This window comes from Hyla sarda, chromosome 6 (assembly GCF_029499605.1).
Source record: "Hyla sarda isolate aHylSar1 chromosome 6, aHylSar1.hap1, whole genome shotgun sequence".
Classification (NCBI taxonomy): Eukaryota; Metazoa; Chordata; class Amphibia; order Anura; family Hylidae; genus Hyla; species Hyla sarda.
In genome coordinates, this window is record NC_079194.1 from 90,949,583 (window position 1) to 90,969,336 (window position 19,754).

A 19,754-nucleotide genomic window follows, 5' to 3' on the forward strand; every position below is an offset into this window, starting at 1 on the left:
CTCGTCATCACGTCGTCGCGTACATGCGTCGGCGTGCGTAACGACGTGATCGCGGCGACGGAGAGCGAGGATACCCAGCCGGCAGCAGAGACGTTCCGGAGCGACGGGGACACGGCGACAGCGATGGAGCGACATCCAAGGCAGCGGTGACGTGTCCGGAGCGGCGGGGACACGTGAGTATTACCTCCTATGCAGTGGTCTTCAATCTCTGGACCTCCAGATGTTGCAAAACTACAACTCCCAGCATGCCCGGACAGCCAGCGGCTGTCCGGGCATGCTGGGAGTTGTAGTTTTGCAACATCTGGAGGTCCGCAGGTTGAAGACCACTATTGGGTTCAAAATCTTTATTTTTTTTGATTTTGCCCCTAAAAATTGGGTGTGTCTTATACGCCGGTGCGTCCTATAGGACGAAAAATACGGTAGATATCAAAATATAATTTTGCCAACCACCTCCAGTAGCCACATGGAGACCAGAGGGGTCGGGGAGCCAGATGGGAACACTACTTTAATGGCCTGGCCCCTGGGACTTATACTAATCAGCAGAGCAATTGGATCCAAGTCTCTCCAGTGGATACCTGGCAGTACAAGGCACAAACACACGTACTGATAAGCCACTGTGCCTAGGTAAATATTTAGGGGTCCTTGGTGCACCTTCTTTCTGATGATTGGTGGGGTGTAATATTGGGGCTTTTCAAGGACCGGCTATCAATGTGTTAGTCCTGAAAAAATCCTTTGATGATGAAGTTGAGCCATGGGTAGTAGGAAAGCACCCAATACCCCAAAATGTTAATAGTCGGAGCACAGCTGTAATAGCTGGATTGAGGTGATTGTAATAACTAATAAGTGATTTATTATAATATTTGGAGTACTTGTTATATCGTTTTTATTTTGTTAGGATTATTTATGTGTTAAGAAAATTTAAGGGATTCAAAAAATAGTCATCTGTATGTACTTCTGCCTAAACTAGTTGGCTTGTCATGATATAGCTGACATTTTTCCATCACAACCCCTTCTTGTGAAACCAGATTACTTAATTACTTTACAGTATTCAATCTTATATTCTTCTGATACGAACAAGTATACTGTACCTTTTAGTTCAGCTTTCGGGTGCTCCGGTGGGCTGGAAAAGGTGGATACAGTCCTAGGAAAGATTCTCCAAGGACTGTATCCACCTTTTCCAGCCCACCGGAGCACCTGAAAGCTGAACTAATTTATGCAGGATAAGTCAGCAACCGCCGAGCCGAGAAGTTCGTGACGAATCGAATTTATTGTAAGTTCGCTCATCTCTAGTACCTTTGCATCAAGAAATACACCTAGAACATACGCTCAACTAAATAGCATAAACGCCAACAACTATAATAATCAGGTACAAAAATATTTATTAAAATGTATTAAAAATGTATATTTACAAAAAGTGCATGGACAGAAATATAGTACAAAATATTTACAATTACAAGTATCAAACCCACCTCACAACCAATGCAGTATTTCTGGACAGAACAGAATAGGTTGGGTCACTAAATCAGTTCACAATATCATTTCGCTCCAAACCTCTATGGGTCCAATGGTTAAACAGAGACATTACACCTTTGTTTGGAGGGATATATTGGATATATTTTACAGTAATGTTACAGTAATATGTCGTGGAGAGCTCATTATTCTTGGACTTGTGGAGTTAGTGAATCTTTCACAATGAGGAACTGGGACTCCCGATGGCATCTCTTCAGCTTGGCGCGGCGGTTTTGAAACCAGATCTGAAATGAAAGAAACGGTTGGATTTTATTGGTACGAGATGGAATGTAGTTTGCTGTTTGCTAATGATCAAACCATAATGGAAAATCATATAAACGGGCACCTTATTTATTTATTTATTTAATTGCCTTTGGATTTATTATTTAAATAGATGGTATGAGCAGTCCTGGGAAAGCTAGTGGCATCCCAACTAGAGATGAGCGAACTTACAGTAAATTCGATGCGTCACGAACTTCTCGGCTCGGCAGTTGATGACTTTTCCTGCATAAATTAGTTCAGCTTTCCGGTGCTCCGATGGGCTGGAAAAGGTGGATACAGTCCTAGGAGAGTCTTTCCTAGGACTGTATCCACCTTTTCCAGCCCACCGGAGCACCTGAAGGCTGAACTAATTTACGCAGGATAAGTCATCAACTGCCGAGCCGAGAAGTTCGTGACTAATCGAATTTACTGTAAGTTCGCTCATCTCTAATCCCAACTAATCTTCTATGGCAGATGTTGGGGAAATGAGGGATGAGCATGTTAGATATCAACATGCCCGATGCTTTGTTCTGCTGGGAGATACCCTGGCATCAAAAGAGTCTGGTACTAATTTATCTCCCTCTCCCATAATGATCAAACGTACCAAGCAGAAGTATATAGACAACTTAAGGCTGTATTTACACGTAAGGATTTTTAACACTTATGCAAAATAGCTTGAAAAGTTCCAAACATCAATTATATATATATTTATTTATTTTTTTAAAGTGCCAAAATGTGAGTTAAAAGGCATCACCCATGATGATCAATTTGACTAAATGTGTAATGAATATCAAGTAAAATGAGAAAATGATAGGCACAATTCCCTAATTTGGGAACACATTTCTAGAGGCTTTATTGTTTTAGCAAAAAGTGACTTTTATTTGCTAATAAGTGTTATCTATAAGCAAAAAATAAAAAAAAATAATAAAAAAAAACTTCTAGTGAAGGGGGATACATGATGTATGAAATATCAATCCAAAATGCGAAGAGACCTCATAATATGGTAATGTCCTTACCTGAATTCTATCCTCATCTAAAGACAATTGATTAGCAAGTTCCTCTCTGACGTCTATTCCCGGGTATGAATTGACTTGGAAAACGTTCTCCAAAACTTCAATCTGAAAGTGAAATATAATAAGATTAATTGCGTGTTTAGACACAAAGAAAAAGAATACAAAGTAAAAAGATAGATAGATAGATTAATATTGTTGTGACACTCTATTGGATTTATATATTTATTTATTTCACTTTCATGATCAATGGGGGGTATTTATCAATTTTGGCACTCTTCGCTGGTACAAGGCATGATAAATTCCACCCATAGGGGGTTATTTATCAATTTTGCCTGTTGAAAGTTTCTTTTTACCCTTTTTTTTTCACTTTCGTTTTCGTGGACATGCACCAGATTTATCATTTGGTGCACGTTGTTAGTAATTTTGGCTGAAATGTAGAAATCAGCTGTTCACGGCGCCTTTTACACAGAACTTACCCCCACAGAGGACGCGTATTTTACCCTGTAGAGCAGCCATTTCGGAGTCCCTCCTGCAGTATATCAGCAAGTGACGTGAGTTCTTTTCTTTTGTGGGGTTTATAGCCACCATGTGAAATGGATTTTATTTTCAACTTGGGTAGCTTTTTTTTAATTTTTTTTACTTTAGTGCAGGGGTCTTCAACCTGCAGACCTCCAGATGTTGCAAAACTACAATTCCCAGCATGCCCGGACAGCCGTTGGCTGTCCGGGCATGCTGGGAGTTGTAGTTTTGCAACATCTGGAGGTCTGCAGGTTGGAGACCACTGCTTTAGTGCTTACCTTTCCTGAACCTGTGTGGCCATGTCCAATGCTGGCTCAACGGAGGGTGAAGGTTCCTCAGAGACAACTATGTCGCAGGATAGTATTGAGCAGCCCTGGAGGCGTCGCTGCTTTCACCCAAAAAAATTTTTTAATGTATTTTGACGCCTTTACATTTTCTGACATTGGTAAGTGTGTTTTCCATGTGCAAAATTTCTTGGAGAGGATTTGCGCCCAAAAAAACGTATTTGCGCCAAAATTGCAACAAAGATTGATTGGCGCAAGTGATGAATTACTGACTAAAGTTAAAATCCCACACAGGACCGTGTGATTTTGAGAGAGTTGTAAAAATGACAGTGGAGAAAGTGCGCCAAACTTTGGCGTAAAAAAGACACTGCGCGTAAGTATTGCACCAAAATTACATGAAAAAAACCCACATAAATCCTGTATATAAAATAATCTGGAGTGCCGCAACCACTTTGTTTTTGCCTAGATAGATAGATACTTACTTGGCTTCTAGTGAATGCAGTTCTAGGTCTCCTTCCCCGATACCAGCTCAATTCTCTCTTATACGTCAGTCGTTCTCTTGTTGGGCAGCACTTTTCATACTGGACATCCCCTTCCTTTTCTATAGCATATTTTGCTGGGTGCAGTTGTAGAGGTATCTCATAGCTGATGATAGGTAGTCTCCAGCATTGTGTACCCACCTCTAAAATAAAGCACACAGGTCACATTTTCATTAGATAGGGTTTTACATAGACACACTTCTAAATTCCTTTCCCTCAAATTGATTGATTTTGGAAGTGTGCTGTCACAGTCCATACAGCCAGTGGGCACACACCTAAGACTGTTTACACCACAACTGATGTCACACCTGATAACATGGACAGCAATGAGATATAGCACTGAATGGACATAGCATTAGTCGGATGAAGACACCACAGTGTCATAGGATTATACAGTTCCAAAGGTATATAATATACATCGGTATACCGATAGGAAGCTCAATGCCTGTAGGTGGACCCACCTCTGCTGTAGTAGTTATCCATCCAGGGCCTGTAGTGTCTTATGGCAGCTGAGTTTAGGTCCCTTTTCTTGTCCAATCCAAGGATACTTTCAATGGAAAATGAACAGGTGGTGGGTTTGTTGTCTGCAAGACGAGACACTATCTGGAGCTCTGCCGCCATCCTTGGGCTTCTGTCGCACAACAAAGATACAGTTGTCATGATTTTGGTCTTCATGCAGATCCAACAACACCCGAATGTTAGTGGTTGAGTCTTGTGGCCCTCCTTATAGCCGTGTTAACAAGGGGGCTGGATTTACAACCTCATTAATTAAAATCTTTCATTAGGAAGTCTTAGCATCTCAATGAAGACTCTCCCACCAAGAGGCAAGAGGAGTTAATTGTTTATTTGTTTGGCAAGTAATTAGCAGCTAATGGGGACACTAGGGGGGGCCACCTAGAGGGACAGCGTTATCTTTCCCAGCCAGAAGATCTCTACTTTCTCTCGCTCATGAGCAGACTTCTTAACTTCTCTTTTCTTTAAAACCATTAACGTATAAAATTCTTTCTTTTCCTTAAATTTTCAATTTCACGCGCACCTCTCATTGAAACCAAACAGTATTGTCAAAAACTGCTCAAGTAATACGTAATCTTATTTAGCAGGGGTTTTTTTTTTCCAAGGAAATAAAATAAATAAAGAAAGCTCTTTATGCTATTAGACTAATCCTGCTGAAAATGCAGCATTTATTTCATGTGATTATTTAGTGGTTAATGTGGTCTGTTAGGGAACAATAGCTTTTGGCACAAGGCACATTACTCCATGCTGGCAACGTTGTTGAAATCAGTGTAATTGTTTTTTAAGGGCCTGGATTAGCACAGTGGGGCGGTGGCACCCTGTATTTTAAATAATAATACGGTCGTTTATTTACCAATTACTACTTTTAATTCAGGTGGATTGGATGTTAACCAATTAGTGCTCACTTATTCTGTATAGGCTGTGAATATTAGTTCCGATCATGTCTTTACTTGGGATGATTTACAGGTTCTTGTAGAAGGACCCCCTCCCCCCCCCCCCTCCTCCTCTCCTCAAATGTAAGGTTTTATTGTATTTTATGACGTGACAAATTTTATTATATTCAAGGTTATACTGATTTTGGACATATCAATCTGAGGATGAGGTCTGTAAGGCAGATCCTTTTAAACCCCTTTAGCGCTCCTTGAAAAAAATTCCATCATTTATTTGGATGGATTTTGTATGCAGTCTTAACAAGGACTGCTTTAGCTAATGTGGACCGGCTGGTAATGATATCAGGAGACCATATCAGTGAATCATGCCGTGGTGGGGTTTTCTCAGTTGGGCAAGTTATCCTCATCCACAGGATTACTGAGGGTCCGACTACTGGGATCCCCCCCACCAATCTCAGAACAGAGTGGAACCCCCACAGATCCGCACGTTATCTTCTATCCTGTGTAACTCACCTATATAAGAAAACCCCTTCCACCAAGCATTCTAAGTAGAAGGCTGTGTAAAGTATTTCTCTGGCAAACAGCTAATCTACACCCCTATCATTCAGATATTAATGGCCTGTGCAGAGTATAAGACATAAAAAGGTCATGGGGTACACCTCTAAGTGTTTTTAAACATGTTTATTTCCCTACATGGGCACAGTAAAAAAAAATCTGAAATTCACTTGTCTCACTGTAAATCCCTTTAAAATAAAGCTTTTAATATCCATTTGTCTTGGTTAAAGGGGTTATCCAGCCTTTAAAACTTAATGAATGGTTTATCCCATTGATTAATATTAGATTGTGGGGAACACCCCCACCACTAATCTGTCTGAAGGGACCATGCCAAATGTGCTGCAGCCTCCCCATTGGCACAATGATGTAATACCTTGCACTGCTACTAAAAGTATGGCAATTCCAAGTATGACCTGTCCTGCGGTCAATATAAACATTGAACAGGTTGCAGTGCTTGCTTGAGTGCCGTGGCCCCTTTAAACAGCTCATCAGCAGTGGTGCTGGGAGTCAGCCCCCCAATAAACTAATATTAATGACCTATGTTGAGGATAGGTAATTAGTTTTAGAAGACTGGATACAACCTTTAAGCATAGAAAGTAGTATAGTTTAATGCTTAGTATGCATATAGCCTGATGGTGCTTACATGATCTTCCTGGCTGTAGCATCATCTTTGTCCAAGCTGAAGCACAGGCATGGGCAAAGTCCAATAACTGAGGGTGGGACTAGAACTCCTCTGTGCTCCCTCCTGGTCTGTCCTATCAGACTGAGGCATGAAAACAGAGAGGAGGGGATTACAGAGCAGCTGGCAGAGACTGGATGAAGAGACCCAGTACAGCACAGCAGACTCAGGGAGGGAGATGAGTCATGCAGAGTGAGGACACGCCCCCTCCAAAGCACAGGATGACATACCATGTGAGGAACAGACAGAAGGTATTTGTGAGGTACTAGACACATAAAAATAATATGTACATGATCAAGATTATGTACTCAGTAACATACAGTATAACTTGTTTTTTGTGTGGGATATGACAAGTACACTTTGCTTCAAGGATTTAAGACCCATGATAAAAGCAATAGTCCCAGCAGTAGTGGAATATCCAATAAATATCCAGTAAAAATGTCCTGTTTTATGTAGGTCACTTTCCAATTTTATGTTTAGTCCAAACATAAAAATGATCCAATCTGAGACCACCAATGTTTCAAGCTATGATTAAAGGGTTTGTGCGCTGCCCTGCCTTTCGGAGCTCCGCTCGCAGCGTCCGGAAGTTCATTACTCCGAACGGTGTGTGCGGGCTTCCGCGTTCGATTGGCCGTCCCCTCGTGACGTCACGCCCGCCCCCTCAATGAAAGTCTATGGGAAGGGGGCGTGACAGCGGTCGTGCTCCCTTCCCATAGACTTTCATTGAGGGGGCGGGCGAGACGTCACGAGGGGGCAGCCGCAAACACGGAAGCCCGCGCACACCGTTCGGAGTAATGAACTTCCGGACGCTGCGAGTGGAGCTCCGAAAGGCAGGACAGCACACAACCCCTTTAAGGATTTATTGTGGATCTTCTGGGTGTAGATCTTCTGGGTGTAGACCAGTCCTTTCCCATGGGATTGACAAGAACAGAGGGGCATTGAGCTTCAATACTATTTTTGATATTTCAAGGATGTTCTTCTGTTGTCAAAGATATTATTGCCTCCTTAAAAGGAATTTGTTTATACCGTGCAGCACAAAATAGGTATCCTAAGGTTAGGATCACACGTGCCATATTTTGCTGCTGCATATTATCCTACCCATGGAAGTCAATGGGTAGGAAAATATTTGGCTGATTTTGCTACCCATTGTCTTCAATGGATAGGAAAATACACAGCAGTAAATACACCGGAAAAGACGCTACGTGTGACCCTACCTTGATAAAGATTTTCATGCTAAATTTTTATCCTTCCGTGATTTTGCAGAAAATAAACCTTTATTCTGGCATGTGCTGATTTATATAAGGATAACTAGCAGACATTTGCATTTACAGTGTCACTGCTGTAATCAGCACCTACCTTATCCCCTTTTCTCAACAGAAAACAAAATTACACACATGCCCAAAAATGTTCTTCTCCTCGGGTATGCACATTGTCTTTGTGAGTCTCACCAGCTGCTATTCTATTACATAGTGCCACAGCCGAAGCCACCACCGAGACACAAAGTACCATATAATAGCCAAAATACATTTTAAACAGATAATAACATTATCATGAATAAAGTGAGAATATGTCTACTTTCCTGTAGTCTGATTCCAAGCCAGTAAGGCCCGGCCATCTTTTTAAAATCCTGTAGAATTAAGGAATAGGGTCCATTCGTGATATCGTTTTTGAAATAGTTTGGGAGAATGTATGTGTTTTGGGACATATGTGTTTTGGGTACAATGTAGACAACAGGTTGACGATATAATATGAACAAAAATGGCAATACCGTATCGAAAAATCTAATGTGTGTAATTTTGTTTTATCCTTGGCATCCATGATAATAGGTGAAACAAAACTGCAATTATTTCTGCCAAGAAGTTCTAGTCTGTGGTTGCTTAGCATTTCTGATCCTCAGGGATCAGCAATGAGAGTTTTTGTTTTCATTGTTGGTCCCAAGGGGAATTAGTTAAAATACCTCACATAAACCCTATAGTATTAGTTATAAGAGGATTGTAAGAAATCAATTAGTATTTCAACGAGCCCCATTACCTGCCAGTGCTTCTACCTGAACCTCTCATCAAATCCTCAGTCATTGCCAGGTGTGTGGTCACCACAATAACATGTTATGTAGCTGAATTTTACATTTCATAATGGCATCATTTTACCTCAGTTTTCATTACCAGGATTTAAAAAAATAGTTAATAATTGAAGGATTTCTTAAGTGTGATTGATATTGGCATATGGAATCTAGACAGCTGCTAAACGTAAAATCTCCTTTATTATAATGTACAGCAGTGCTTCCCAACCTTTTTCGGCTCAGGGCACAACTCCGAAGTTCATGAGCAAAAAAAAAAAAAAAAAAGGGGGGAAAAGCACCGTAATGCACAAAATGCACAATATCTATCTATCTGTAGCAACTCACAAGTTACGTCTTATCTTATCAGCGTCTTTCCCTTCTCTTCTCCATCTGGTCTGGGCCATCATGACAATTTCTTCCAGCCACAATTCTTCACCGTTAAACCTGCAAAACAAACCTATTAAGCTCCGCACTTTTTTTTTTTTTTACATGGGTGACAGAGGAGTGTAGGAGAGTGTATATGGATGACAGGGGGCAAAGGGGTGGTAGAGGGGTGTAGATTGGTGACAGAGGGGTGTTGGAAGTGGACAGGGAGTGTACATGGGTGACAGGAGTGTGCATGGGTGACAGGAGTGTAGAGGGGTGTACATGGGTGACAGAGCGGTGTAGAGGAGTGTACATGGGTATCTGAGGGGTGTAGAGGGGTGTACATGGGTGATAGATGGGTGTAGAAAGAGTGTACATGGGTGGCAGAGGGGTGTAGAGGAGTGTACATGGGTGGCAGAGGGGTGTAGAGGAGTGTACATGGGTGACAGGGGGGTGTAGAGGAGTGCACATGGGTGACAGGGGTGTAGAGTAGTGTTGCTCGCGAATATTCGCAATTCGAATATTATTCGCGAATATCGCATATTCGCGAATTCGCGAATTTCGCGAATATAGCGCTATATATTCGTAATTACGAATATTCGTTTTTTTTTTTTTTCTTCACAGTACACATCACAGTGATCACCCCTCTCTGCTTCCAGCTTGTGTGGTGTAAAGAAGGCTGTAATACTACTGTGTGAGACTGGCGTGCGAAAATTCGCATATACGAAAATTAGCATATGCTAATTTTCGCATATGCGAATTTCCACATATGATAATTTTCGCATACGCGTATTTTCGCATATGCGAAAATAAAACGGGAATATAACGAACATGCGAATATTCGCGAATATATGACGAATATTCGTCCATATATTCGCGAATATTCGCGAATTCGAATATGGCCTATGCCGCTCAACACTAGTGTAGAGGAGAGTACATGGGTGACAGATGGATGTAGAAGAGTGTACATGGGTGGCAGAGGGGTGTAGAGGAGTGTACATGGGTGACAGAGGGGCATAGGGGGTGAAAGAGGGGTGTACATGGGTGGCAGAGGGGTGTAGAGGAGTGTAATTGGGTGACAGACGGGTGTAGGTGGTGACAGAGGGGTGTAGAAGAGTGTACATGGGTGGCAGAGGGTTGTAGAGGAGTGTACATGATTGACAGAGGGGTGACAGATGGGTGTAGAAGATTGTACATAGGTGGCAGAGGGGTGACAGACGAGTCTACATGGGTGACAGGGGGGTGACAGATGGGTGTAGAAGAGTTTACATGGGTAGCAGAGGGGTGTAGAGGAGCATACATTGGTGACAGGAGTGTAGAGTGTACATGGGTGGCAGAGGGGTGTAGAAGAGTGTACAAGGGTGACAGGGGGCATTGGGGGTGACAGAGGGGTGTACATGGGTGACAGAGGGGTGTAGAGGAGTGTACATGGGTGGCAGAGGGGTGTAGAGGAGTGTACATGAGTGGCAGAGGGGTGTACGGGGTGACAGAGGGGTGTAGAGAGGTGTACATGGGTGACAGATGGGTGTCACATGGGTGACATGGGGGGGTGACAGAGGGGTGGACAGGCGTGACAAGGTGGTAACAGAGGGGTGGACAGGGGGTGACAAAGGGACAGAGGGGTGAATAGGGGGTGGACATGGGTAAAAAGGATGTGGTCAGAGGGGTGGAAAATGGAGAGTGAACATGGGTGACAGGGGGATGGACAGGGGTGACAGAGAGGTGGATAGGGGGGTGGCCAAGGTGGGCATGGATGACAGGAGGGTGACAAGGGGGGTAAAAGAGGGGTGGACAAGAGTGACAGAGAGTGGTGGACTGGGGTGACAAAGGGACTGAGGGGTGAATATGGGGGTAGACATGGGTGACAGAGGGGTAGACTGGGGGGTGGTCAGAGGGGTGGACATTGGTGACAGAGGAGTGGATAGGGGGGTGGACATGGAAGACCAGGGGCTGACAGGGAGGATGACAAGGATGACAAGGGGGATAAAAGAGGGGTGACAAAGGGACAGAGGGATGAATAGGGGGGGTGGACATGGGTGACAGGGGGTGGACATGGGAGACAGGGGGGGTGACAGGGGGTCAGAGGGTTTAATAGGGATGGACATGGGTGACAGAGGGGTAGACTGGGGGGTGGTCAGAGGGTTGCCCGGGGGGGAGGGGGACATGGGTGACAGGGGTGACAGAGGAGAGGGGTGGCTAAGGTGGACATAGATGACTGGGGGGATGGACATGGGAGACAGGGGGGTGGAAATGGGAGAGGGGGGCGGGGTGAACAGGGGGGTGGACAAGGATGACAAGGGGGTTAAAAGGGGTGAATAGGGGGGTGGACATGGGTGACAGGGGGTAGATTGGAGGGTAGACTGGGGGGGTGAACATGGGTGACAGGGGGTGGACATGGGAGACAGGGGGGAACAGGGGGTCAGAGGGGTGGACAGAGGTGACAAGGGGGTAAAAGAGGGGTTGACAGGGGTGACAAAGGGAAAGAGGGGTGAATAGAGGGTGCACATGGGTGACAGAGGGGTAGAATGGAGGGTGGTCAGAGGGGTGGACGGGGGGTGAACATGTATTACAGGGGGATGGACAGGGGTGACAGGGGGGTGGCTAAGGTGGACATAGATGACAGGGGGGTGGACATGGGAGACAGGGGGGGTGAACAGGGGTGACAGGGGGGTGACCAGGATGACAAGGGGGGTAAAAGAGTGGTGACAAAGTGAAAGAGGGGTGAATAGGGGGTGGACATGGGTGACAGGGTAGACTGGGGGGGTAGACTGGGGGTGGACAGGGGAGGTGAACATGGGTGGCAGGGATGGACTGGGGGTGGACAAGGCGGACATGGATGACAGGAGGGTGGACATGGGTGACGGGGAGGTGGATATGGGTGATGGGGGGTGGACATTGGTGACAGGGGGTGGAAATGGGTGAAGGGGGTGGACATGGGTGACGGGGGGGTGGACATGGGTGAAGGGGGGGTGGACATGGGTGATGGGGGGGACATGGATGATGGGGGGGTCGGACAGGGCTGAAAAGGTGTAACAGAGAGCACCATCTTCGGCTCACTGTGCCGCAGGGGGAGGGGGACACTGGGGGAGATGCTGTGTGTGCAGTGTGCACGCAGGCTTCCCTTCCCCCCCTGCGGCGCCATGAGTCACAGGCGCGCAGGCCGGGGCGGGAAATAAAAAAAAAAAATATGAAAAATTCACTTCAAAATCCTGCGGCACCCCGGGCAGTGCCGAACGGCACCCCAGTGTGCCAGGGCACCCCGGTTGGGGATCACTGATGTACAGAGTATATATGTGAACAAGTGCATTGTATAGAATTTCTGCAAAAATGACATCAATCTGGCCATACGCATGAGGTTAATGGACATTTATTAAAACCTGTCCAGAGGAAAAGTTGCCTAATTGCCCATAGCAACCAATCAAATTGCTTATTTCATTTTGTTACAAACATTTTGTTAAAAATTAAAGAAGCAAGCTGATTGGTTGCTATGGCCAACTGGGCAACATTTCCTCTGAACAGGTTTTGATAAATCTCCCCCTATGTCTTGTTTGGGAAAAATCCTAAGGCTATGTTCACACGCCAGATTCCTTAGCAGCAGAGTCTCATTGATCTCAATGGGATTCTGCTGCGCTGTGCGCATAGCAGAATTTCCGTGCCAGAAATTCAAATTCTGGTGTCCACAGAAAGAATGAACATGTACCTCTATCTGGGAACTCCGCATAGAATGCATTGCCATCTATGAGACGGTGCATTCCCGAGCGGTCCTAGCTTTGGCATATCATGTTGACACCCGCAGTCTGCAGAATGTCCGCACAGAGATTTTCCATGCAGACATTCTGACATGTGAACATAGCCATGTTGTGCTGATTAATTTATGAATTTATCTTTATAGCAGTTATAGCTCTATTTTTTCTATTGACATGGAGTTAAAAGGATTTTCCCACCTATTGCTAGGATTTGTTGTGGTATCCCAGTACAGGACATGCTCCTACAGTCCTGTCAGGTTGAGTCCCTGTCCTCAGGGCTCTTCTGTAGTGTTCCCCCATAATATGAATAGGTTATATATTAAGTGTAAAGGACCTTTGATGTTGGTCACATGATTGTTAGTCACATGATAATGTTTGTCACATGTTTTAAGTCATATGCTTGTTACCCAGAGAGCACCAGATGACCAGGTGACCCGAAGGTAGCCTATGGGCTCCTTACACAGACCACATTTATAAGATAGGGAGGATCTGCGCATGCGCGCCTGGCCGATACACTGATTCAACACCGATGGTCATGTGATTCATCACAACTAGTGGTGATTGGTCCGTTCCTTTACAACTTTATTTATACACATACTGACGTTCGTCGCCATGACACTTGCTGTACTTCTACACTGGCGTTCGCCGCCATTACACCTGCTACACTCGGGACACGCTTCCTCGGTGAGTGACGCCACACACCTGCCCTGAATCCTTATGGCATTTAATGTGTTTGTTTACATACTTTATTGATTTTATATTTTATACCATTCTCTGTTTTACCTATGTATAAGATCTGCATAGAGATGTTTTTAATATCACTCACTTGTACTTGGATGACTATTGTACATCCCCTAATATTATTGTGATGCAAGGTATGCACTAGCACTTTATGAATGTTTACATCATATTTTTAATTATTTGTAATTAAGATTGATTTGCTTCACCCTCTATATATACCTTGATGTGATCACTGTTATTTAGCTTGAGAATGGTGTTGTGAGAACACCGAAACGTCGCTTCTGTTTGCTTTTGGAATAAAGCCACTTTTTTGATTTTTCACTACTACTGAGTGCTGCGGTCATCCTTTCTTCTCTGCATGAATTGGACCCAAGACCAGGGTCCCAAGACTGCTTGCACCATACCTATCCTCTCGGAAGTGCTGCTTATCGCTTTAACCTCTAGATAGATAGATAGATAGATATGAGATAGATAGAACAAGAGCACTTTAGTCTAGGAGCTTGTAAAATGGAATCTTAAAACTATCTACCGTAAATGTAGGCTGCCAGGGATTTCAAAAGGTTAACTTTTATTGTTACACCATAAGTTCTGTAACCATAAGTTCATATGAAATAAAATTCCTACATCATAAATATTCATGACTACTGTTGGCCAGACAGAGGCAAAGTACAAAATACAGGAAATAAATAAACGAATATATAAGTATACAAAAAAAAAGATTTACAGTATGCGCTTAAACTTGTACTGTACATGCATATGATTTAAAAACAATTATTGTTTATTATAAACAATGAACAATTTACAGTGTAGCAGTAAACAAATGAATCTTTTCAATTACCTGAGAGTCTGTCTAGTAGATCATGACCACTACCATTACCCTCTCACAGTGACTGAATAATAAACCCATGCTGTTTTTTAGAGTGAAAGTGAACGATATTGTCTCTCGCACTCTCTCTCTTAGTGGAGTGCGCCTGCTGTATGTCTGAGACTGACCGAGTTGGTGGCTGTGCTACCACCTGCTGTATGTCTGAGACTGACCGAGTTGGTGGCTGTGCTACCACCTGCTGTATGTCTGAGACTGACCGAGTTGGTGGCTGTGCTACCACCTGCTGTACGTCTGTTCCCACGATCCCCAATAAAGGAGTCCGTATACTGGGTGAGTGCCATCATTTTCCTTATGCTGCTGGTTCTATACATACCAGAAATAAACAGGATCTGGATATCATATTGGCTAGACTGAAAACAGTGGTCTGCTGCAGTCAGGCCCTGATGCAAAATCTGCAACAGGGGCCCATGCTCCAATAGTAATACTGGCCTCTTATGGGGCAGATGTGCTTTGGGGCCCCCTTAGGCACCAGGGTCCTGATGTGACTGCTACCTTGGCACTCCCTATAGCTATGCCCCTGGCTGCGGTCTTCAGTGCAAGGCAAGAGTGGTTGGAAAATGACCCGACTGGAGTCACTAGCTCACTCTGTCCACATTATTTTAGTCAGTTTTGAAATTCTTCTGCTGGATCTGGCCACCAGAGGATCAAAATGTGGTGTGAATGCACCCTTAGTAGGTATATCCCCCACAGTAGACACGTAGCTCTGCCATTAAGTAGGTATGTATTTTATTGGGCACATTGTTCCAAACAGGCAGGTTGTTACCATTACTAGGCAGGCACATTTTGTGCATAGTAATGGAACTACCTACTGCAGGTTATTACCCCCTATTAGGCAGTTGTGTCCTTAGGTAGTCCCCTCCCTAGTGGCCAGGTATCTTCATAGGTAGCTCAACCAACACACCCCCAACACTAGGCTGGTATGTCTTTTCGTGGTCCTCCCTCCCCAGGTAGGCAGGAATGACCTTAAGTAGTTTCCCTGGATAGGCAGGAATGTTTTAAGGTGATCACTCCCCAGAAAGGCAGGTATTTAATTGGGTATTCCCCTTGAGGTTGGCAGATATGTCCTTAGGTAGTCCTCCCAGGTAGGTAGGCATGTTCTTAGGTAGCTCCCCTAGGTAGGCAGGTATGTCCTTAGGTAGCTCCCCTAGGTAGGCAGGTATGTTCTTAGGTAGCCCCCCTAGGTAGGCAGGTATGTACTTAGGTAGCTCCCCTAGGTAGGAAGGTATGTTCTTAAGTAGCCCCCCTAGGTAGGCAGGTATGTTGTTAGGTAGCTCCCCTAGGTAGGCAGGTATGTTCTTAGGTAGCCCCCTTAGGTAGGCAGGTATGTTCTTAGGTAGCCCCCTAGGTAGGCAGGTATGTGCTTAGGTAGCTCCCCTAGGTAGGCAGGTATGTTCTTAGGTAGCCCCCCTAGGTAGGCAGGTATGTTCTTAGGTAGCCCCCCTAGGTAGGCAGGTATGTACTTAGGTAGCTCCCCTAGGTAGGCAGGTATGTTCTTAGGTAGCCCCCCTAGGTAGGCAGGTATGTTCTTAGGTAGCTCCCCTAGGTAGGCAGGTATGTTCTTAGGTAGCCCCCTTAGGTAGGCAGGTATGTTCTTAGGTAGCCCCCCTAGGTAGGCAGGTATGTTCTTAGGTAGCTCCCCTAGGTAGGAAGGTATGTTCTTAGGTAGCCCCCCTAGGTAGGCAGGTATGTTCTTAGGTATCCCCCTAGTTAGGCAGGTATGTTCTTAGGTAGCTCCCCTAGGTAGGCAGGTATGTTCCAGGTAGCCCCCTTAGGTAGGCAGGTATGTTCTTAGGTAGCCCCCTAGGTAGGCAGGTATGTTCTTAGGTAGCTCCCCTAGGTAGGAAGGTATGTTCTTAGGTAGCCCCCCTAGGTAGGCAGGTATGTTCTTAGGTAGCCCCCTAGGTAGGCAGGTATGTTCTTAGGTAACTCCCCTAGGAAGGCAGGTATGTTCTTAGGCAGCTCCCCTAGGTAGGCAGGTATGTTCTTAGGTAGCTCCCCTAGGTAGGAAGGTATGTTCTTAGGTAGCTCCCCTAGGAAGGCAGGAATGTTCTTAGGCAGCTCCCCTAGGTAGGCAGGTATGTTCTTAGGTAGCTCCCCTACGAAGGCAGGTATATTCTTAGGCAGCTCCCCTAGGAAGGCAGGTTTATTCTTAGGCAGCTCTCCTAGGTAGGCAGGTATGTTCTTAGGTAGCCCCCCTAGGTAGGCAGGTATGTTCTTAGATAGCTTCCCTAGGTAGGAAGGTAACTTCTTAGGTAGCTCCCCTAGGAAGGCAGGTATATTCTTAGGCAGCTCCCCTAGGTAGGAAAGTATGTTCTTAGGTAGCCCCCCTAGGTAGGCAGGTATGTTCTTAGATAGCTCCCCTAGGTAGGAAGGTATCTTCTTAGGTAGCTCCCCTAGGAAGACAGGTACGTTCTTAGGCAGCTCCCCTAGGTAGACAGGTATGTTCTTAGGTAGCTCCCCTAGGTAGGCAGGTATGTTCTTAGGTAACTCCCCTAGGAAGGCAGGTAGGTTCTTAGGCAGCTCCCCTAGGTAGGCAGGTATGTTCTTAGGCAGCTCCCCTAGGTAGGCAGGTATGTTCTTAGGTAGCTCCCCTAGGTAGGAAGGTATGTTCTCAGGTAGCTCCCCTAGGAAGGCAGGTACGTTCTTAGGCAGCTCCCCTAGGTAGGCAGGTATGTTCTTAGGTAGCTCCCCTAGGTAGGCAGGTATGTTCTTAGGTAGCTCCCCTAGGAAGGCAGGTATATTCTTAGGCAGCTCCCCTAGGTAGGCAGGTATGTTCTTAGATAGCTCCCCTAGGTAGGAAGGTATGTTCTTAGGTAGCCCCCCTATGTAGGCAGGTATGTTCTTAGATAGCTCCCCTAGATAGGAAGGTACGTTCTCAGGTAGCCCCCCTATGTAGGAAGATATCTTCTTAGGTAGCTCCCCTAGGAAGGCAGGTACGTTCTTAGTCAGCTCCACTAGGTAGGCAGGTATTTGTTAAAGTGGTCTTTCAGGGTAGGCAAGTATGTTAGGTAGTACCCCCCCCCCCCCCCTCAGGTAGGCAGTTATGTTCTTTGGTAGTCCTTCAACGCAGGAAGTACATAATGTCCTTGGCCTTGGCCCCTGGGCTGCTGTTTGAACTACTCATATTTTAATCTATGAAAACGTATGGACATTTTTAATAATACTGGTAAAATCTAAGACCGGAAGGTCCGATGTTCAAGTCCACACAAATTCAGTTCTTGACAGTTACTTCTCAATGGATTTCTATAGGACCAATCAGTTCTCTTGACTCATTTGCTTAAGTTGATAACAAAAAACTGTTAACCAATATATTTTTATATCATTCTTAAATAATGTATATATAATTCTTCCTGTAAAAAAATATATATCTTAATAATAATAATATTATTTTAAGTACAAAGATGACATGAAAACAGAGAGGAGAAAGTTCTATAACAACATTCCCACAACACACCCTGACAGTAGACAGACAATATTACAGGTACAGTGTCTGCATTATAGGGGTGGTCATTAAGGGATTATGACAAAGTGACACATTAGTAAATCATTGTAGCACATTAGTGGATGGCGTTGTCCACTCAGGCTGGGGAAAATTACATTACACAAATCTTTTAATACCTTAATGATTGTCCTTGTAGTAAACTGCAAATGGTACTAAGTGGACAAATTTAAAGGGGTACTCCGGTGAAAAACTTTTTTTTTTTGTTTTTTTAAATCAACTGGTGCCAGAAAGTTAAACAGATTTGTAAATTACTTCTATTAAAAAATCTTAATCCTTCCTGTACTTATTAGCTGCTTAATACTACAGTGGAAATTCTTTTCCGTTTTTGAAACACAGAGCTGTCTGCTGAGTCACGAGCACAGTGCTCACTGCTGACATCTCTGTCCATTTTTAGGAACTGTCCAGAGTAAAAGGAAATCCCCATAGCAAACATATGCTGTTCTGGACAGTTCCTACAATGGACAGAGATGTCAGCAGAGAGCACTGTGCTCATGATGTCAGCAGACAGTTCTGTGTTTCAAAAAGAAAATAATTTCTGCTGTAGTATTCAGCAGCTAATAAGTACAGGAAAGATTAAGATTTTTTAATAGAAGTAATTTACAAATCTGTTTAATTTTCTGGCACCAGTTGATAAAAAAAAAAAAGTTTTTCACCGGAGTACCCCTTTAAGGGGAAATTTATCATTAATGTGCCACTGGCAACATTTATGTGCGAGCTCTATCTTTGCGCAGTTTTATGGAGTTTGCACAAACTTTTTTTTATGCCTATAGACAGAGCTTGGAAAATAAAATTTGTACAATTTTGGCACTCTTCGCTGGTACAAGGCATGATACCACCCATAGGGGGGTATTTATCAATTTTGCCTGTTGACAGTTTCTTTTTACCCTTTTTTTTTTCACTTTGGTTTTCGTGGACATGCACCAAATTTATCATTTGGTGCAAGTTGTTAGTAATTTTGGCTCAAATGTTGAAATCAGCTGTTCACAGCGCCTTTTACACAGAACTTACCACCACAGAGGACGCGTATTTTACCCTGTAGAGCAGCAATTTCGGAGCCCCTCCTGCAGTATATCAGCAAACGACGTGAGTTATTTTCTTTTGTGGGGTTTATAGCCACCATGTGAAATGGATTTTATTTTCAACTTGGGTAGTTTTTTGTTTTTTTGGTTACTTTAGTGCAGTGATCTCCAACCTTCAGACCTCCAGATGTTGCAAAACTACAATTCCCAGCATGCCCGGACAGCCGTTGGCTGTCCGTGCATGCTGGGAGTTGTAGTTTTGCCACATCAGGAGGTCCGCAGGTTGGAGACCACTGCTTTAGTGCTTACCTTTCCTGAACCTGTGTGGCCATGTCCAATGCTGGCTCAACGGAGGGTGAAGGTTCCTCAGAGACAACTATGTCGCAGGATAGTATTGAGCAGCCCCGGAGGCGTCGCTGCTTTCACAAAAAACATTTTTTTATGTATTTTGACGCCTTTACCTTTGTGTTTTACCTTTGTTTTCCAGGTGCAAAATTTCTTGGCGGTGATTTGCGCCAAAAAAAACCCCTAAAGGCGCAAAATTGCGCCAAAGATCGATTGGCGCAAATGATGAATTACTGACTAAAGTTAAAATCACACACAGTGTAAGTTGTAAAAATGACAGTGGAGAAGATGTGCCAAACTTTGGCGCAAAAAGACACTGCGCCAAAGT

At 44.3% G+C, this 19,754-nt stretch overlaps 1 protein-coding gene across 1 annotated transcript; it reads right to left on the minus strand.

Moving 5' to 3' along the window:
• Positions 1-1,529: 1,529 nt before the first annotated feature.
• Positions 1,530-4,746, minus strand: HESX1 (HESX homeobox 1). Its single transcript, XM_056528274.1, has 4 exons — positions 4,587-4,746; positions 4,069-4,268; positions 2,787-2,888; positions 1,530-1,754 (listed from the first exon to the last, which is right to left on the minus strand). Exons 1-4 carry the CDS (start codon positions 4,744-4,746, stop codon positions 1,656-1,658), a joined length of 561 nt encoding a protein of 186 aa, XP_056384249.1. The 3' UTR covers positions 1,530-1,655.
• Between the last annotated feature and the right edge of the window lie 15,008 nt (positions 4,747-19,754).